The sequence below is a fragment of the Chelonoidis abingdonii genome, chromosome 4, assembly GCF_003597395.2.
Source record: "Chelonoidis abingdonii isolate Lonesome George chromosome 4, CheloAbing_2.0, whole genome shotgun sequence".
Taxonomy (NCBI): domain Eukaryota; kingdom Metazoa; phylum Chordata; order Testudines; family Testudinidae; genus Chelonoidis; species Chelonoidis abingdonii.
The window spans coordinates 126223106-126244061 of record NC_133772.1 but is presented as its reverse complement, the minus strand read 5'-3'; the positions used below and the strand labels follow the sequence as shown (position 1 = coordinate 126244061).

The 20956-nt window shown below is 42.9% G+C and overlaps 1 protein-coding gene across 6 annotated transcripts in view; it reads left to right on the top strand.

The window, feature by feature from the left end:
• SYNE3 (spectrin repeat containing nuclear envelope family member 3) overlaps positions 1–20956 on the top strand; it is a 94044-nt gene that overhangs the window by 12232 nt on the left and 60856 nt on the right. For 4 of the 6 annotated variants that reach the window (XM_075065664.1, XM_032772064.2, XM_075065666.1 and 1 more), the window contains 3 exons: positions 10368–10446; positions 11485–11524; positions 16759–16916. In XM_075065664.1, the coding sequence (XP_074921765.1) occupies positions 11512–11524; positions 16759–16916 (171 nt within the window). In that variant the 5' untranslated portion in view covers positions 10368–10446; positions 11485–11511. The remainder of the gene's footprint in view (positions 1–10367; positions 10447–11484; positions 11525–16758; positions 16917–20956) is intronic. The other 2 variants (XM_032772066.2, XM_075065665.1) reach the window with 2 other exon arrangements.

Genomic DNA, 20956 nt, shown 5'->3' with positions numbered 1-20956 from the left:
AACTACACACCACAAAACAAAAATACTAACCCAGGAACCAATCCCTGCAACAAACCCTGCTGCCAACTCTGTCCGCATATCTATTCAAGGAACACCAGGACTTAACCATATCAGCCACACCATCAGGGGCTCGTTCACCTGCATACGTCATGTACCAGCAATGCCCCTCTGCCATGTAAATGGGCCAAACTGCACAGTCGCTATGCAAAAGAATAAATGGACACAAATCAGACATCAGGAATTGTAACATTCAAAAACCGGTAGGAGAGCACTTCAGTCTCCCTGGACACTCAATAACAGACTTAGAAGTGGCCATACTTCAACAAAAAAACCCTTCAAAAAGAGACTTCAATGAGAAACTGCAGAACTGGAATTAATTTGCAAACTTGACACCATCAAATTAGGCCTGAATAAAGACTGGGAGTGGCTGGGTCACTACAAAAAGTAATTTTCCCTCTGTTGATATTCACCTCTTCTTGTCAATTGTTGGGAATAGGCTACATTCAGCTGTTTTGAATTAGCCTCATTAGCACTGACCCTTCTCGCCTACTTGGTAAGGCAACTCTCATCTTTACATGTGCTGTAATATATGTATTTTTCACTCCATACATCTGTTGAAGTGGGTTTTAGCCCACAAAAGCTTATGCTCAAATAAATGTGTTAGTCTCTAAGGTGCCACAAAGACTTCTCATTGTTTTTACAAAATTGTACTGACAGTCTCGGCAGAGAGGCAAAGGGCAGAATCTGTTTGGAGACTGACTTATCCTATTGTCCTTTCAAGACACGTTAATGGCAGGGCAGCGTGAGGAAATTTGCCCATGCCATACATATTCTGTGGATGAACAGAAGAAACCAACCTCTGGAGCTGTCAGCTCAGTGTCTTCCCTAAGCAATAAATTCTCTGTAATTGTAGTGACTGACTTTCCTTAATGCAAACATTCTCATCGCATGGCTGCACTTAAGTCTCTGCGGGAATGTGGTAGGTGGCTATATTTCTGGCAGACAGCAATGCTTGACAAATGTAGATGATGTTTCTTATGCAAGTCAGCAAGAATGTTCTATAGTTCAGGTAGTAAACACAAGGGGTTTGGCATTTGGTTTGTGGGTAAAATATGTAGCACATCAGGCTGACTCAATAAATGTATCAGAGGCTTCATTCTTAGTTTCAATCTCCTGCTCAGAAGGAAAGAACCCAAGGGGACCTATAATTGTTGATTTGTAAGGCAGTAAAAATCATGGGTGATATCCTGGCCCTATAGAAGTCAGTGGCCAAACCCTGTTGATTTCAGTGGAGCCAGGATTTCACCCCGTACTTTCAGATTAAAGGTCAAACGAGCTCTATTAGTTTTTGTGCTGAGGGTATAAAAAGTGCTTCACATACAGGTGATGTAGGGGGTGTGGTTGCGTAGATAAGATCCTCAGCCTTACATGCTCCAGAATGAAAGAAATAGATGTGTATTTAGCATCAAAGCTTTAAATCCCATTGTGCTGTAGAACATCCACTTTGTTTGCTAGAGAGACATTTTTTAAACAACACTTTCAGTGCAGAATTAATCTTTCCAGGTTGCCAAACGAGCTTCTGAATCTGGCTAGCAAAACACGGGAAACTTGCTTCTCCAAAAGCCTTGAAGATTGAAGGCAAAGTGCCCAAGATCAGTTTGTTCATTGAAAATTATTATTTGTTACGCTAGCGTCAAAAGGTTCTAGTCAGGCAGGGTGGGAGCCCCATTGTGATGATAAGCAATGCACAAAGCATAAAATGATATGGACCCTGCCTTGGGAAGCATATAATCTAATTTAAGACTACAATCAACAAGTTCATGGTTAGTGAGATGAAGCACAGGAGGGGAAAGAGAATGAGGGTAATGGTAATGAGAGTGCCTGTTACAGAGGTTAATTATGTGCTCAATGCAGAGCTCTCAAATTACTTATGCCTGGCAGCCTCCTTGTCTGCTTTTCCTAGAAATACCTTGGCACTTCCTCACATGCCACTCCTTATGCTTATGGAAGATAATTCTCATCCCAATTTTCAAAGCCACCATCTTCTCTTTAAAATCCCTCCTTAAAATCATCCTTTCCATCAGGCATTGATTATGTTGGTGGCCACCTGGGACAAATGAGATGTCATGGTCACACAGACACAAACACCCTTCCCTTTAGTGTTGCCTGGTCTTCCTACCTCAGTTGTCTGTTTATTCACCTGTTGTGTGCTGTGAGAATCCTAGATTTTGTGAGTTCTCGGGGCCAGGGACTGTCTGTGCGTTCTTTGTCTGTACAGAGCCTGGTATAATGGCACCCTGATGCCTAACTGGGAATTTTACTGCGGTAGTAGTAATATAATTAATAGCTGGATGATTAAATATAAATATGTAAATTACTATATCAGCAGACCCACTGTTTTAAACAGGGATGGATTGACTTTAAAGCTGGCTGCTGTTGTTGGGTAGTTGACTTGTTGCTTGTCAGTGCTTGAGTGACGCCCTTTCCCCATGCAGTAATACTGATAGTGGATTCCTTCAGCACTCTAGAAGAAAATCCTTTGACTTCAGTCGATCGGCGTTTACACCATACTCATCACTGTGGTGTCTAGTGGCCCTACGCCTTAGATATTGCTGAATGGGAATGGTCGCTTAAGCCACATTTTTGCCCCACGAAACAACTGTTTCTGCAGAGTCAAAAGGCTTCTGTATTCCCTCCCCAACGGGTGGTTTTGGTTCTTTGTCAGAGCTCTGAAGAAATTGTATCCCACTTTGTACCCTATAATTCTTGTGGCCCTGATGTGTCTCAGCCACCTGGTGGCCCAGGAGAACTAAACTGTCATAGGAACGGATCAACCTTGTCCCCTAAGTACTGGAGGTCAAGCAACATGAGATTTCTTGTCCCCCTGGGTAGCCCATAGACTGGGAATCAAATCCATGCAGCAGTGCATAGTTGCAGGTTATTACCTTGTAACTAAGCCAGTCTGCTTAGGATATCATTTAAGTACGGTAGATTAAACAGTGAGCCAAAATAATCCTTTGAATAACTCCATTGGCTTCAGTGTTTAATGACCTGTGTTTCCTTTGCAGCATGTGGACTGTGGGCTTATTTGAAAACATCTAACCAGTTTTATTTATAGGAATACCTGAATTCGTGTTTGAACACAGAATGTGTAGATTCAAAAGTTACCATTTATACTGCTGCCTTTCACCCAGCTGCAACATTGATGGGTTTGAAAGTGCTAGCAAGAAAAAAAAATGCTGCTCAAACCTTCATTTAACCTAAGCCTGAAAACAGCTTCCTTCAAACCGAAGGGATGGGAACTTTATTAATGGAGAAGTCAGGCTTTGGGGCATATGCAGAAAGTGAAGCATTGTTATGAAATATCAGTATCAGTTTACGATCAGCTTTGGGACTGAGGGGAATTGTGCTCATAAATGGTAATTTGGGATTTATTAAAATATATATAAACACCTCTACCCTGATATAATGCTGTCCTTGGGAGCCAAAAAATCTTACCGCGTTATAGGTGAAATTGCCTTATATCAAACTTGCTTTGATCTGCTGGAGTGTGCAGCCCCGCCCCCGAGCACTGCTTTATCATGTTATATTAGAATTCATGTTATATCAGGTCACGATATATCGGGGTAGAGGTGTATTACATTTCCGTGCTCACTCACTGAAAGTTTTCTGGGGAATTGGCAGATTTCTGCCTGTTAATTTGATTCTGATGTAATCAGTAATGGGCTCTGTCCATCCTAAATTGCCTTAGTGGCTGGTGAGCTCCATGAGTCTTCTAGGATAGTCATCAACAGAGGCTGCTGCTCATTGTGAGAGAGTATCTCCCCTGTAGAAGAAGCTGCACAATGCTGCTGTTGTTTATTTTTATCACCGTAGTGCTTCATAGCCCTGGCCATAGACAGTGTGCTAGGTGCCGTGCAAACAGCACAAAGATAGTCCATGCCCCAAAGCACTTACAATCTAAGTAAATATGGATTTCAGCCTTATGTGGCTGCCCAAGCTTGCTTCCTTCCTAGGGAGTACATTCTTAGCCCAAATGCTATAGGGCTGTAGCAAATTTCCTAGCTGGGGAGAGCAGACAAGACAGTGAGGAGGCTCACCTGTGAACATTCTAACCTCTGCCCCTGAGGCAGCTTGGCTGTCCCAAGGTGTGAAGCTGGTTTCTTTTTGGATAGATGGGCCTGCTCCTCAGCACAGCAAGAAAGTTTCATTAAATTTCCATCTGCGTAGAGCCCTGTACTAAGAGAGCTTCTGTTATAGTAGGGATTGTGTAATCATAGTCTTGAAAGTAAGAGGGATCTTGATGCTTCTCTCTGATGTTCACATCTTTCTGTCCCTGGTTTCTTTTTCAAGCTGTGGCCAAATTCTGCCCTGAGCTATACTCTCAGTTGCTGACACTGGGGTTGCATGCTTTTAGCTGAAAGGAGAATGTGGTCGTTAGCTTCTAGCTTAGCTCTTTATCTGTTTCTTTTGCTAACAGTCTCTGAGGGGGTGTAGCAGGGCAGTGCAGGGCCCTCTTGGTTCCTGCTCCTGCCGTGCTGACAAAGTCACTCAGAGACCCTGGAGTTCAGTAACCACTGGTGCCATTTATTTGTGGGTTGTGCTCCCACCACCTTTTCACTATACACTGCTTGAGTACTAGTATCTGTCCCCAGGAGAACTGAGAAAGAACTATCACTCTACTCCCTTTGGCTTCCTTCCTCCCAGCCTTTTCTATAACCCAGGCTAATTGAGCTGGCGGCTGTCTCCCATTCACCAATTATGCTCAAGTTTTCTCTAGCCAGCTCCAATTTACTTCCCTTAATGGGAGCTGATGTGACACAGGGCTGAGTCAGCAGTTCTTGCCCAGTACTCTGTTACAGGGGGGTCTTTTAAGGACTAAGTTAGTATACAATTTCTCTTTACAGTGTTCCTCTTTTCTCCCTGCTTTGCTTTTACATTTCCTGGACCTTATTCTCCACTGACTTAAATGAGTGTTAAACTGATGTGAGAGGAGGATCAGACCTGACTTTCTCCTCTTCTCCATCCCCATGTTTGCTCTACCTTTCCAGTCATTATTTCCTCTTTACATTCTTAACCCTAGAAATCTGGCCGAGTATAGTGCAAATTAAGATGACATGGATCAGGTTCTGCTTTCATTTACACTAGTCCAAATCCACAAAGATTCCATTGACTTCTGTGGAGTTACTCTGCATTTACACTGGTGTGAGTGAGAGTGCAATCTGGCTATGCCTTTGAGCAGATAAACTGGATTCAGCATGCTCTGATGGTGGAAGTGTAAACTACACCCAGTGTAGCAGTTGTGCAATCCTGCAGGTTTGACTTGCTAGCAAGCCTAACAGTAACAGTGGCTTAAGACACCAGAACTGAGTTGGGAAAACACTGCATTTTATTTTCCAAAGGTTCAGGAAGTCAGGAGACAGACAACACCTAATGAGTTTGAGCATCAGAAAAGTGTGATGCATGAAACATAGATTCCATTTGGGAGATCCCTGGCCAAACAGGAATAGCACTGGTGTTGACTGAAGAAGTTGGCTAAATTCTGCCCTCTATTCATGGGATTGTACAGCTGTAACTGAGGCACAGTCGGCTAATATGTCAATCAGATTCTTCTCAACAGTACAGGGAAGAAAAATCTACTGCCAGGAAAGTGCAGAAGAAACAGAAAAATACTTAAGACAGGCAAACAAAAGTTACTTCTGTGTCCAAGATTATATCAATGATTTCTGAAGGCTCAGCTCTAATTTGTACCCATGCTGCACTTTTGCTTCTTACTGTTTTTAGTAATTCCTGTTCTACAAACATCTGTCAGACATAATAATTTCAAACTTTAATCCCTACAGGAGTTAACCAGCTAGTTAGTTGGTGACCTGAACTCTAGAGAGTTTCCTGGAGATTATCTCTATTTAAATCTTATTCACCTTTTAAACAGTGGCATCATGCTGTGTGCTGTCCTTTCTTTGGTAAGATTGATCTCTAGTCTGGTTTCTCATCTCCCATCCATGCCCGTTTAGTAAGGGGAAATCCTGTTCTCTCACTATCATGACTAAAAAGAAACCCATCTCTTTTTCTTCATACTCAGATATCCTAATTTATTTCACCATGGTGCACTGATGTCACAACTCCTAACAAAGTAAATCCTTAGGCTGGGTTGTCATTGGGGCCTTGGAAACCAATGGGGAATGGTGGTGAAATCAGAACAGAATTTTGTGTGTAATTTTTCCAGAATCCCTAGGATTCAGTCAGATTTTTGTAGGATTTTTTTTTGTTATCCACATGATCCTTCTACATTTACCACTTGATACTAACATAAGACACAAAGAGAGTATTTAAAAGTATTAATGAGTTAGTGCCAGCCTCCAGTAGCAGGGCTGAGAGTTGCAGATGAGAAGCAGCCAGCAGGAGTCAATAGGCAGTGCTGCTGAACAGCCAGAAGAGGCAATGATTCAGCATAGCAACATGACAGACCTAGAACAGTAGCTGTGACTGAAATTACTGGGAATTGAGTTTTAAAACCTAGGACAATCTTGACCAGCTCAGGACTCCTGAAAACTGTGGGTAATTTTCCTTAGGTTTGTTATGTAGTCTGATCTTAAAGTCACAAGATCTTTATAATTCCAGATGGACGGAACTAAGAGATGGATTTGTTTCTGCAAAATGAAAACCAGAAGTTCATATCCAGAGACTGTTTGATCTGAGATCTAAAGATGAGGAAGTTTGTATAAATAGTTCTGGCTTTGACACACCTCTTCTACTGACCTTCATGCAGATGATATGCAGGCAAACCTTACCGCTTTCTTTCTAGATTAGATTTCTAGATTTGCTGGAACTTTGTTAGTGTATTTCATAAGGAAAATGTCAATGAACTAGTGTAACTCTATAGTAAACACTAGCTTTTTCCAATTTAACAGACAGTACACAACACCTCCTATGAATAGTGCTACTAGTTCAGTATTATCGGACCATTGTGCATAGAGAACCTATGTGTATAGAGCAAGTTAAAAGGTTAAGGAAACTTAATAACACTTGCAAATATAGAACATAATTTGACTATAACTTCACCATTTGCATTTAGTGAGCCCTGTGCAGGAAGCGTCTGTCACAGGCTCTGTTCCACTTCAGTTTAGCAGCAGTACTGTCCCACAGACACAATATTCAAATTTTCCTTCTTAAAGGTGATGTTTACCTATTTTCAAAGTCAGTGTTTCTCAGTTTGTGGTATGCATATCTTAGATGGGTTGCCAGGGCACATCCCCTGGATCACACTCTGTGGGGTGGTGGTGGTGGGGAATAGTTGATACAACACAACCCTTTTGAAAAAAAAAACCAAGTTACCTATGTTCACATTAATGACACATGGTGTTTGTGTTTGTGCTTTGAGATTACTGATGAAAGAGTATTACTTCTTTTGGGTCAGAGTTCAGATTTTTGTGTTGTGGTGGAAGATACATTTCTGTAATAAAGAAAAAAATATTTCAGTGGGATATATAAGATCTCTGATATTCTTAACTATCCATATCCTTACTTTTAAGTGCTTGAACTTTGTGAATGATGTGACATTATCATCACTCAGCAACTGTAATTGTTTTTTGAATATACAAACGTGTGTATAGATATATCTGTATATAAATGGACCCTCAGCTGGTGTCAATTGTTACAGCTCCATTGACTTCAATGGACCTGACAATTAACTGCTGAGGATCTGCCCCGTAATATTTAGCACAGGGTTTTCAAAGGAGCCTAAGGAAATTAGGCACAAAGGCCGAGATCCTCAGAGGTATTTAGGCTCCTAATTCCCATTAATTTCAACTTTGATTTCAATGGGAGTTAAGGCATCTAAATGTGAGGATTTGGGCCCTAACACTCATTGAAATTCAATGGGATTTGGGCATCTAATAGTTAGATTCTAACTCCTTTAGGTGCCATGACTGAAAATCCCAGGTATAGTTATTAACATGTAAGTTATTACATTTCCAAAAGGTTAGCACAGTTGAATTCCACTGGAGTAGGAAGTGTTAAATGTTTGCTTTACTTTCATTGCTCAGCAGCAGCAATCTGTGATCACAGCTCCAGTTTAACATAGCTTCAAGAACATTTTCACTGGAAAGGGACTGCTGACGCAAAACTTCAGGGTCAATCCAGCTGCTACTGAAATCAATGGCAAACCAACAGTGACTTCCATGGGATCAGGATTGGATCTGTTGTTAGGTTTACAACCCTAGTTAATGCTCCACTGAAAAAGATAGTGCTGCTTCTCATATAGAAGGCGTTCACTGGTTGTAAAAGTGTCAGATTACACAGTAAGAGAAGTTTGTGTTGGGGTTACAGTCTCTTAGTGGACCTGAGCACAACAGCAAACTCCACTGGCTAATAGGAATAGACTTTGGGATTGAAAGCATATGCTTGCTTTGTTACTGACCCTCAGTGCCTGGCATATAGGCACGGTGGGAGGGTGACTAAGCTATGGAAACTGCTAGAGTTCAGGCAAAAATGAGTCACAGGAAGGCAGCCTATTTTACTCAATTCCAGAAATGTTCTCAACAGTTCAAAATTAATTTAGATGCTATTTACAGTTTGCAGTGGACTATTCAGTTCCTGAAGAAAGAGCTTGGGGGTAAGGTTGCTGTCGGCTTCAATAATTTACTGCACCTGGGATGTAGGCAAGACAGCTTACTCTAGAGTTCAAGTTTGTCTGATGCCATTTTTGCAACAGAAAGCCCTGGCATCAGTTCAACACAGATATTGTTATGAATAATGTCTGTATTATTGGATTATCTACATGCAACTTTACTTACCCTGGATTATGTGCTCTTGAGAGGGTTCCTGTGTTTTAGGCCCTGGAGCAGTTATATGCTATTCTTAAAAAAAAAGTCAGTGGGTAGTGTAAAGAAAAGCGTATTCATATATTTATGATCATGAGCTTTGATCCTCTAGAGATCACACAATTATTTTAAGCATTGAATGCAGTGTTTAGAATAGCGCTGTATTTGCAAATTCTCTCTTCCATAGGGCAGTCATTTCCACAGACCTAAATTTTTTATTTTAACTTAAAAATAATTAAAAACCTAACAATGGCAAACTTTGCCAGCTTCATGTCCATGAAGGTGAAGGGTTTTTTAAGATTTGCAAAAATTAGGACTTAATTTTTTTTTTCAAGTTTTTGTTTTTTAAAGGGAGAAAGGGCATTGGTACTCTATTAATAATCAAGTCTGACATATTAGTTCTGAACACTTGTTTAGTAGTTGTAAATGTTCATATTTCTAATATATACCTGAAGGTTACCTACAGGGGCCACTGCTTTCAGAGTTGTGTACTGAGTGCTCCCCGTCACCTGTCAGAGATAGGCAGTTGGCATATCAGGTTTAAAGTCAGTTCTTTTAAAAAGATGGGTCTGAAGCAAAAAGTCCCAGTTCCAAACACTCAAACTTTGAGAACATTTGGATTGGATAAGGTGGCTTCAGGCATATTTCTAGATTCTGAAATGTCTAGCCCCTCCTATGGATGGAGTGGTTCTGGCTCCAAGTGAGAAGGATGAGCTAGAGATGTGTATTAGAATCATCAGGGGATGTTCACAGCAATATATGTGTCTGTGTAAGCCTTGTTGCCCCTTCCTCTGTCCATCATTTCTTATCCCCATGCTTACAGGCACTTTATTTTGCTGCTTTCACTTGTTCAGTCTGGTCTGGTAGTTGGACTATAAGCTCCTCAGGGCAGGGGGTTTATCATATTTGTTTCCTAAAGCGTCCAGGCTCATTGTAGGGTGCTGTGTAAATTATTCTCTTTGTACTGGGTCTAGCACAATGGGGGCCTGGGATACTAGGCGTTACTGCAGTACAAATAATAAAGACTAATACATTAATAATAAGAGTTACTCTCATCCAGTCAGAGGACAGAAACCGTGATTACCATATTACCTTTGGGTCTAATTAAAACTAATCAGCACAACTGGAGTATTGGATGTTCCCAATGAACTGTTAGAACAATCTGCCGAGCAAGAATAATTTGCAGAATTTATTTGGAAAATCATTTTGAATAGCTCACATATGCGAGAAAATCATAGATTGTTCACATGCAAGGTGTGACCAGCAAAAGGGGTGAAATTTATCAGATACGTTATTCACTAAAAATTGTTCATGCAGCGGCAGTTCCAGTCCCAGCCAAGACCGAGGTGCTGTAGAACTTTATTGGTCAGTATTATCAGAACCCTTGCATGGCACTCAGGTGTGAACTGGGGGGACCTGCAATCTTTAGCAGACAGGTGGTATTTAATTAATTACATAAATCCCAGCCCCTGGGGCTATGATTCTAATGTGCTTGGCTTGCAGTGCTTTTCCCTTGGCTGACTGATGGTGTATCTCTTATTTTAGGAAGCTGAGCAGAAATTGGAAATCTAGTCCGGACAGTTTCACCAGGAGGGGTTCCGAGTTCACAGTCTGAAGGTTGCAGGTAGGCTAATAGTTACCTTTTATTGGCAATTGCAGAAGGAGAAGATGCACTTCGTTCTGAGGATTTCCTACTAGCATATTAGAGGAATGATGGTCCAGGGATGAGAGCACTAGTCTAGGACTTAGGAGACCTGGCTGCAATTCCCAGTTCTGCTACAGACTTACTGTGTGATTTGGGCCAGTCACCTAGCCTTTCTGTGCCTCCATTCTGTTGTGTTGTAAGCTGTAGGCACTCCAGCTTCTTTGAGTATTGACTGTCTGTTTATTCAGGCAACAAGTATATAACTTTTTTAATAGCTCCACAGACCCACAGTTCCAGCAGTTTCCAACAACGCACCTACTACAATCTGGAACAGCCACACATTTCGTTATCTGACTATCTGCCTGCTCCCCCTGGCGGCTGTTTCTTATACATATTATAACAAGTTTCCCATCTGCTGAATGGAGATGATAGCACTGCCTTACCTCACAGGGATGTTGTGAGGATATCTGCCTTAAAGATTGTGAGGGACTCAGATCCTGTGATGATGGGGCCATATAAATACCTAAGATAGATATTGTACAGTGTTTCACTGGTCATAAAAATAAATTAGAAGTGCCCTTATTTAACCGGGCATTTTACTAATCTGGCTGAATTACAGCAGGATAATGTCTACTAGAGCGAGGTGGCAGAATAAAGAGGAGTGGGAGATTTTGCAATTAAAAGGAAAAGCATTTTCTTTCCCCCCCCTCAAAATTAAAACTTTGAAATTTTGAAGGTTTAAAATGTCAAAATTTTAAAAACTTCCATCCAGTTCTGCTGGCTGCCACCCCTGAAGTGAAAAAGGGAGCAACCCTGGAGCTCAGCTCCTGATTTATTTACAAGTCCAGCTTCCTTTTAGAGGAGAATTATTAGTCCACACTTCTGCAGATAGCCTCTTAGAACTGGAAGTTATGGAAGTGTAAAAGTAGGTTTATAAAGTGAGGGGATATTATATAAGAATGACCATACTGGATCAGACTAAAGGTTCAACTAACTCAGTATCCTGTCTTCCGACAGTGGCCAGTGCCAAGTGCCCCAGAGGGAATGAACAGAATAGGTAATCGTCAAGTGATCTATCCCCTGTTGCCCATTTCCAGCTTCTGGTAAAACCGAGGCTAGGAACACCATCCCTGCCCATCCTGGCTAATAGCCATTGATGGACCTATCCTTGGTGAATGTATCTAGTTTTTCTTTGAACCCTATTATAGTCTTGGCCTTCACAACATCCTCTGGCAAAGAGTTTCACAGATGACTGTGCGTTGTGTGAAGAAATACTTCCTTTTGTTTGTTTTAAACTTTCTGCCTATTCATTTCATTTGGTGACCCCTAGTTCTTGTGTTATGAGAAGAAGTAAGTAACATTTCCTTATCTACTTTCTCCACACCAGTCATGATTTTTTAGGCCTTTATCACATCTCCCCTTAGTTGTCTCTTTTCCAAGCTGAAAAGTCTCAATCTTATTAATTACATTTATATTTTATTCCCACTGGAGTTTAAGGGCCTGTCTACACTTAAAACACAACAGCGGCACAGCTGCAGCACTTGAGTGTAGCTGCTGCCTATGACAACAAGAGGGGTTCAGTTAGATAATCCACCTTCCTGAGATGCAGTAGCTAGGTTGATGGAAGAATTCCTCCATTGTGACCTCGTACTGTCTACACGGGGACTTTGATCATCTTAACTATGCCTCTCAGGAGTGTGGCTTTTTCACACCCTTGGCCAATGTAGTTAAACTGACCTTATTTTCTAGTGTAGACGAAGCCTAAAACAGATCTGTGTGCTGGAAAGAATTAGCTTCACTACGAGCTGGTGAACAGATCCAACAAACTGTGTTATCATTCTGATGTTCGATGACACGTGGTAGGTGTCAGTTAAGCCAAAAAGTAGCAGTTGTGATCACGTGGCAGTTGGGTTTGTCAAGTAGCTATGGGTTTCCCTTGAGAATGGATATTGTTTGGAAATGAGAGGAAAGGAAATGGCAGCACTGCAAGTAAATGCTCTACACCCTGCCACTCGTGTGACAACCACTTGGCTATAGCCATTAAGTTTAAGCAGGAAATGGAAGTGATTGTTCCAAGAACACCCAACATGTGTTTATTCTTCAGTATATTAGTTTGGACAAACAATTCCTGATGGTCATAAACGTTCCCCACAAATAGTACAGGAAAAAACTGCCTTGGAAAATGTTCAAGGTTCTAGGGTTAATATCCTGAACCCCCCCAAAATGGTTAAGCTGCAGATTCCTGGGGATACAGCTAATGCTCACTAGAATTTCAAGAGTTTCTCCACTTACTCAAATTGGACCAAATTTAGCTCTGCTGTGCGTACGATTCCCACTGAAGTAATCTAGTCCTTAACTAGGGATGTGTGTGCTAATAGTAGCATGACTGAGAGCTGTAGAATTATTAGCATGCCAAGAACTCTCAACTTTGGAATCGTGGAGATTGATGTGTCGCTTCTACAGTAGTATATGCTAATCCCATCTCCACTTTGAATGACTCGTGCTCCTATACAACTGTCTCTCTTTCTCAGAACTCTCCTTACACTATCCAGGGCAGCTGAGCCATTATTAAATTACTCCAGGACCCAAGCAGCAAACAATTCCCAGAACCACAATAGCTTCCACACTTGTGTGTTTGTATAAAATTTGACACACTGCAGTGTTTTAAAAATACTTCTCATGTGCAGACCCAGAACCCTGATCTCTTCCAAATGGAAAGAGTTATGAAAAGCTTGAAATATTTCAATAATTGGAAAATACTGTCCCCAATGGCGAGTGATTTAACTTTCCTGGAGCACTTTTCTTTCCCCCTCTTTTTATTTCTCAGAGAGCTTGGTTCTGGAAGTGAGTCAAGTAGTACATGAGTACAGGAATTCAAGACATACTGAAAGCATTTAAAAGCCAGTGCACTGTAAATGTTTGGTTTAAAAGTATGTTTAAGAAAGGGATCGATTGTGAAAAAGGTGTTACATTAGGAAAAGCAGAATGGCTTTGCAGGGAGAAAAAATATGTATTGAGAAACTTGGAAAAATAATAATATTGCCAAAAATACATTGCACTTAAAGAGTGACTTTGAAAGATCTCAGTAGTGCTTTACAAACACTAGCTAATTAAACCTCACAATACCCAATGAGGGCCGTTAAACCTATTTGAAAGGTAGTTAAACTGGATGCATAAATTTAACCCAAAAAAAGAACTTTAGGGAATTCAGAGAACGCGATGCAGATAAAGGGCCAGATCCTCTGGTACATGGAAGCTGGTTACTTAGAAATGTAGGGCTGGAAGGGGTTTGAGATGTCATCTTGTCCACTCCCCTGTTCTGAGACAGAACCAGGTATGCCCACACCAATCTTGGTGGGTGCTGCTCTGACCCTAAACCCAGCTGAGCCTGCCACTGAATCCCTGAGACAAGGGATTATTCAGGTGATGTAGAACAGCTTCTACACCAGCACCATTCTGATTGTTGTGCAGGGGTATGGCCAGGGAAATACGAGCACGGCCAGGGAAATACGAGCACAGCCAGGCATCCCTTTGCCTCAGTGATCTTCTGTGGTCAGAATGGTGCCTCTAGCTGCTCTAAGTTATACAAGGGACAGGAGTGACAGCCCGGTAGGTCCATGGCCATGCGGGTGCACCAGTGTGATTAAGCTCCCTTTACATCCTTTGTCCTGAGCTGTGCTGAGCAGAACTTAGCCACAGCTCATATCTGGGTCAGTATTTCATTAGTAAAATCAGGGTTGTTTCTGACTTGATCCCTATTTATTTAAGTGGCCAAGGTTTGTTTTTTTGGAGGGGAAGAGATGAGGCCAGAGCTGTGGGGAGGGGCGAAGTAGGAATGGGAAAAGTGGATCAGCTAAATGGGTCCGGTTTTGGCTCATCTCTAATATTTTCCACTTACCAAATTATTCAAACTCAGCCCTCAAATGCTTTTTATAACCCCTGGATATATTTGAGGATCTGGCCTGTGTTAAACTACCTCTCTCTCAGTATCTTGGAATATTCTCCTCTCTTTTGCCTGTACTGTCCCATAGCGGGTGACTGCTTTGTTCAGTGCTTTGTTATTTACACCTTTATTTCTTATGATTAATTATTACTCACATATGTTGTCACAGATTTCTTCATTATCCATGTGCTTTATGAATTAATATAAAAATAAAGTAGAATCTTTATACAAAAACAGTTCCAAGAGTCACCTTTATAGATTTCAGATAGGAGGCTGTTCCAGCCACACCAGACCCAAGCGTCTGTAGGACTGTGCCTCTGGCTCATCCCTCAAACTAAACTACACAGAGTAGCATGAGCAGTGCCTCAGTCCTCAGTGAAGCCCACAAGTCCTCCTTCATGTGTGGCCGGATGATTAGGACAACTCATAGAACATATATAAGATGAGACAATTTGTTGTCCAGCCTTGCTGCCAAATATTTCTTAAACTGTTTCTGCGATAGCTAGGTTTGATTTTCGAAGCCAGAGTTCTCAGTTGGGCTGCACCTTGAGAATGAATTCACTCCTGGTTCTGTCATAGGAGGGTTTGTGCAACCTAGGACTACCCATTTCCTTTCCTAGAGGCTTCCTAGGCAGGTCAAATCTTTCCCACACACAATCCTTCCGTCACCCCCACTGAACCTTTGTTGCTAGGTATGTCAGCTTGTCAAACCGGGCCCAGTAGAAGTGAGAGAGGAGCAGCCCAACCCCCCCACATCTCCTGCTTCATTGTGGGGCTTGGATCCAGCTGCTACAACTACCCAGGTATACGTGGCTCAGGCTGGCTGGGAAATGGAGCTAGTCAGTGTCTCCCCTGGGCAGCTTTGCCTTTGTGGGCTCTTATGAAACCCTGGCCTGTGCCCTCCACCAGGAGAACCTGCAGTGAAGGGTGTAGCAGTATTGCTCCCTTGCCTAGGGAGAATCCCCTCTCCAGCACAGCTACCCCCATGGGCACAGAGGAATGCACATTTGGCCCCTGATTCAGGGTGATGCTGCAGCTGTGACAAGCATGTGAGAATGTGCATGCCCTGCCACCACAGTGAGAGGAACAGCAACAGGCTAGTGAAAAGCTAGGGTTGGGGTGGGGGTGTGTAGTGGAAGTGGGGGAGGGGGCATAAACAGGTCACTCTTCTTCCCCCCACCCACCAGTGGTTATGATCAGGGTGTCTTCCAATTTCAAGATGTAATCAGAAATCCTGGGCTGGATTCACCAAGGGCCATACTCTGCCTCCCCTTGCTCACCTTGCGCAGTAATGAACTGTGTGGGAGCAGTCCCATGGAAATCAGTAGGAATGCTTCCAGACTAAAGTCCTAATTGGTCAGAATAACAGTGGCAAAAATGGGACCTCAGGAATTATCTCTAGACCTTTAAAGAAAGACATTCAGTTGTGGAGAACAAATAGATGTGATATTTTCTTTAAGGAGAAACTGGCCGCCAGGCATTGGCAGTGGGTGTAGGGCTTGATCCAAAACCCACTGAACACCAGGAGCCTCTTTATATTGACTTTGGATCTGGTCCACAAAACCTTTTATCTATAAGTCCCCAGTTCAAATCCACCCAAAGTGCATAGGCACTGAAAGATGTTCCCATCTGATGACTGACAGTGATCTGTGTTAGCTGTCTCAGCCTGGTTCCTGCAGGAATGGGGTCTGTATCTCAAAACCATCACCACAGCTTGCTCTGATTGTCAGCCTCCTTAGAAGTTTCAGCAGAGTGGATTAATTGCAAGGTGCTGAGTATTTTGGTTTGATCTGGCCAACTTCATTGAGACAATTCATGTTTAAGGTTATGCGCACACTCAAGTACTTGGCTAGGCCAGGGCCAGGTGCTCAGTACCTTGCAAGGCTGAGCCCTAAATGGGCTTAAAGAGAGCCATGTTGATGGACGTATTTAGATTCCCGCTGCCTGTGCTGTGCATGTTCTGGGAAAATACAAAGGATACTAGTGTCCAGTCTGGTACATTTCACAAGCATCAAGTTAACCTAATTTGGTTTTCAAATAAATGCAGTGACTCTTAGCCCTTTAAAGGTCAGCCCAAATCACAGAGCTTAAAGGAGTGTCCCAACTTCATCTTGTTCCCTTGTATACTTTCATTTTAGAAGCTTGGAGTTTGAACTTTTACTCCATACTCACCTCTGTTGAGCCTCATGGAGATTTAGGACTACTGTGGGTTGTGAATTTTGATGCCATTAATCAAAAAGAGATCAGTAAAGTTACTTTCCTCTTTTCCCTGCTCCTTAAGACTCTGAGAGACTTTCCTGAGAAGAGAAATTGTTTGTTTTTAATTCCTCATTTCTTTATCTTTTTAGTTTCCTCTAATGCAATGACTCAGCAGCCCCAGGATGAATTTGACACAAGTGTGGAGAATGCAGAAGCCTGGATGAAAGCCATCCAGGAGAGACTGCGGATCAATGACAACACCATGGGACCTCGGTCTGCCCTGGAAGCCAGGCTAAGAGAGACTGAGGTAGGGGAAGACTGATATTCCTTTCTGAGAGACATATTCACAAGTGACATTGGCATTGCAGAGACTGCCAGGAGTCATGGAGAAGTTGCCATTAGGAGATGATCAAGGTGGGATAGGGCATGAAAATAGCCTCACTAGCTGTAAGGTTGCTCCCATTTGGGCAAGATCACTTCAGCATTCTCTCCAGCTTCTTCTTTTGCAAGCCGCTTATTGCTGCCATAGAAAAATTGAATAGAATGTGTGGGTGTCGAGGAGGTTTGCAACCTGCTGTTAGATTGGATGCTCCCAGACTTTTCACGTGTATTTGGAAGACTAAGAGCAATCCTGATTTACCAAACTATCTCAGCTGCTGTACCCAGCACTCATTCATTTGTGCATTCTAAAGTGGGATCACAAGACTGGGGTTTGCAACTGCCCAATGCAGTTCAGGAAATGATGCTACCAGATGAGACCAGTAGCCCATCTCATCCCACGTCTTTCACAGGGGACAATACCCCAGAATTTGATAACGCCACAGTCAACAAGTTTGTATGTTCAGCCACTGCCAGCTGAAAACCAAACATCACATAGCTAGGCAAATCTTTGGCCTTTATGAGGCAAGGTCAGACAGCTGCATACTTGCAATTTTTTAATCAGAATAGGAGGATGGGGCAGAAAGTTAACAAGTGTTGAAGAGAGTGAGTGAGGTTTTAAGTGCCTCAGACACATTATTATGACTAGAAATGTTTTAATGATAAGAGATAATGAGTAGTTTTGCTCAAATTAGGAGAATTGGAGACCCACTAGGAGTCACTATAAGTTGTGTGCTTTGTTTGAAGTGTAGCTATAAAAAGATTAAGTGAAAGAATGTGCTATGGAACATTGCAAGGAAGCTTTCTTTTGGACATGGATCTGACAGCTAAGTTCCCCTGCAGCTAGCTCGAAGGCGGGGCCCCTTGGGAGGCTGACCACTGATTCCTCAAAACTATTTCTTAACTGTAGGTAAATATACCATATGTACTCGTTCAAAAGCCAAATTTTTTTAGTGAAAAAGGGAAGCACCCAAGGAGGGGGTCGGCTTATGAACGGGTATAGAGAGGGAGAGGTGGGACACAGCACCTCCTCACAACAGAAGGGGAAAAGAGAAGCAGCACAGCCAGCAGAGCGAGAAGGAAAGAGGCAGGCCAGAGTCTCTCCACTTCTGGCCAGGCTGCTCTCCCCCAAGCCTCCTAAGCAGCTAGAGCTCCACCTTGGCCCCACCCCCCAGAGCAGGCCGTGTCTGTGCCGCCTGGCCCGCTGGAACACACTGCAGCCATGCCGCCCAGTCTGGCCCACCAAAGCAGGCTGTGGCCATGCCGCCCAGCCTGCCTGGCCCTCCCCAGGTAAGGTGGGAAGGGATGGGATAGGGAGAGTGTGGGGGTCCCAGGCTAGGGACGGGCTTACGTGGGGGGTGGTCACAGGGGTTACTCCCCTGACTCCCAGCTTCTCCCCCACAAAAAATTTCCCCACCAGTTGCTGTCCCGGCTCCTCAGGTGAGCAGGTGGCATGCCGGGACACTTTGTTTACTTAGGTTTACCTCCATGCCTGCGGACGCTGGAGATAAACAAACCATCTCGGCCCACCAACAGCTTATCCTGATGGCCCGGGAGCCATAGTTTGCTGACCCCTGAATTATAGGGTCTGCTTGTGAACGGGTTATAAAATTTTTCCATTTTTACTTATCCCATCTTAGGGGAAGGGGTCGGCTTATAAACGAACTGTCTTATGATCGAGTATACACGGCACTTGTTTTGAAATGCTCTAGCCTGACTGTGACTCTGTGTGTCTGCGTGTGTGCGTACATGTGCGCACAGATGGATGGGCTGTGCCACCCATTGATTTATTCCTGACCCTGCCTGGAGAGAGACAGTAAGTTACCACTGCTTTGGGTTCTGAGAATCCCTGGATAACACCAGATGCTATCAAGAAAGATACCAGAATCCCAGGGAGGGACAGTTAGGGGATAATCTGTCTGTAGGGCAAGTTTCTTCCTAAACCCTGTCAGTGAGTGGGTTTATAGCTCTCATCCTTTTAATGGAACTGTGAATCTGTGCATTATCTACAAAGATAATATTTTGTATGATCCTGTTAATCTCTTGGCAAATGATATGGTGGCAAATGAATTATGCCTTGTGTGTTTAAAAAATAGTGTTTACTTTTATCTGTTTTAATTGTGTTGCCTTTCAATTTCATTCGACGTCCCTTGTTTTTGTACACTGAGAAAACTGGCTGCTCCTATCTACCCCGCTGTACCATTCATTATTGTAGTGGGGCAGTAGGTTGAGACTAGTATCACTGCATCCTTCCCCAGGGCACCCTCAGGCTGGGACTTTACACTCACTTGGGCCTCTGCTCTGAGACTCCTGAGTGTTCCGCTATGCCAGTCCAGTCATAAGAGGTACTCGGTGTACAAAAACGTGTTTTTTCTGGCTGAGCCCTGGGCAGGCTGCTCTTTTCAGGGTTGCAAAAAGAATGAACACAAATGGATTGTCCCACTGGTGTAGTGAGGCTCTTTCTTCTGAATGCTTCTGTAAATCTCCTGTGGCCTCAACGAGGCTCACAGGCTAACATGGAAGAATAGTCCCAGCAAAAGTGGGTCAGCATCAAGTCGTCCCTTCCATCAGGGAGCGACTGTTGGGCTGCACTGATCTGAGGAGTTCCCACAAGGTCTGCTCTGCCACTAGCTGTGCTGTGTTTTACCTTTTTAAAATCCTCCCTTCAAGTCTGATATCTCTCACAGGTGTGGCAAGACAGGGCCAACTGAGCCCACAATAGCTCATTAACCCTGTGTTCCCCAGTGTGGGGTTTGTATACCCCATCGCACTAGCTTATTTTCTATACATCTCTCATATTTCCCTGTGATAGGCCAGTTCTCTAAATGAAATTGCCTTCTCTGTTTCTCTTCAGATGAACATCTTTCTGTGCATCTACTCATATTTGCCCCCCCATCTTTGAACCCCCTCTGTTTTTGAGATGGGATGACTAGCACTGAAAAATGGCACTCCAGGTGGGGTGGTTTATATAACGACATTGCAGTATTTTCAGGACCATTTTCTCAAATGGGGTTCATTGTGGGTTGGAGCATGTACCAGGCCTAGCATAGAGACTCATCTGCGAGCTGGTGGTGATGGGCCGATTTGCATAGCAGTCACAAAGGCTGGAAGTTCCTATTTCATTTTGGATTGTGGATTTGTTTCTGCTTTCAGATGATCACAGTCTTTACCTTTTGCATAAGAAATGTTGATACACACAACATCGTAATGCATTCAGAGAATCAGTAAAGTCAGTGCTATGGGAGACAGTTTTTCAAGGGGTTCTGTCAACATTACAGATCACAAGAATGAAGATTATGTGGTTTGTGATGATCTTACCTGGGCTGACATAAAGCTGATGCTTTTGTTGGACTTTGGAACAGGGTCATAATGCATAGAAAATCCTTGTTATAGTAGCTTTTTGAATCTGAGTATTGGAAATCCATCATTATTATTAAACAAAAAGCAGTGGCTCTTCATTAGTTCTACCTTTCTTTCCCCTCTTCCTCCTCCGCCACCCAGCTGATGTCTCCTTCTGGCCTGCTCATTCTTTCACTCATTGCCTTTTTTTAAATAAAAAGATCCGTTCCAAGTGCCTCTTTCCCAGTTGACTTGCATTTATTCAGGCTTCCTCACTATGATTTATTTTCTGTTAATTTGCTAATGAAAATGCCAGCCAAAGAAAGCAGTCGTTAAAAAAAAATGCCAACTCCAACCACAGCTTTCTCAATCGTGGGCTCATGTGCTTTCATGTCACTTCAAGCAGGAATGAGACTGAAGCCTGCATTAACTTTTGCTTTTGAATCTTTCTGTTGTTGACTGGGTGTGGTTTATATTTTCCCCTGTGCTTTGTTTTCGTTTTTTTACAAGTAAATAATTGTACTAAACGTCTGTCTCAGATCTGGACTTTAGCGTACAAAATCTGAGCGTTTACTGTGAGCCTTCCCCAAGCTTATACCAAGCTTGGATCTATTCTCGCTGCCACCAGCC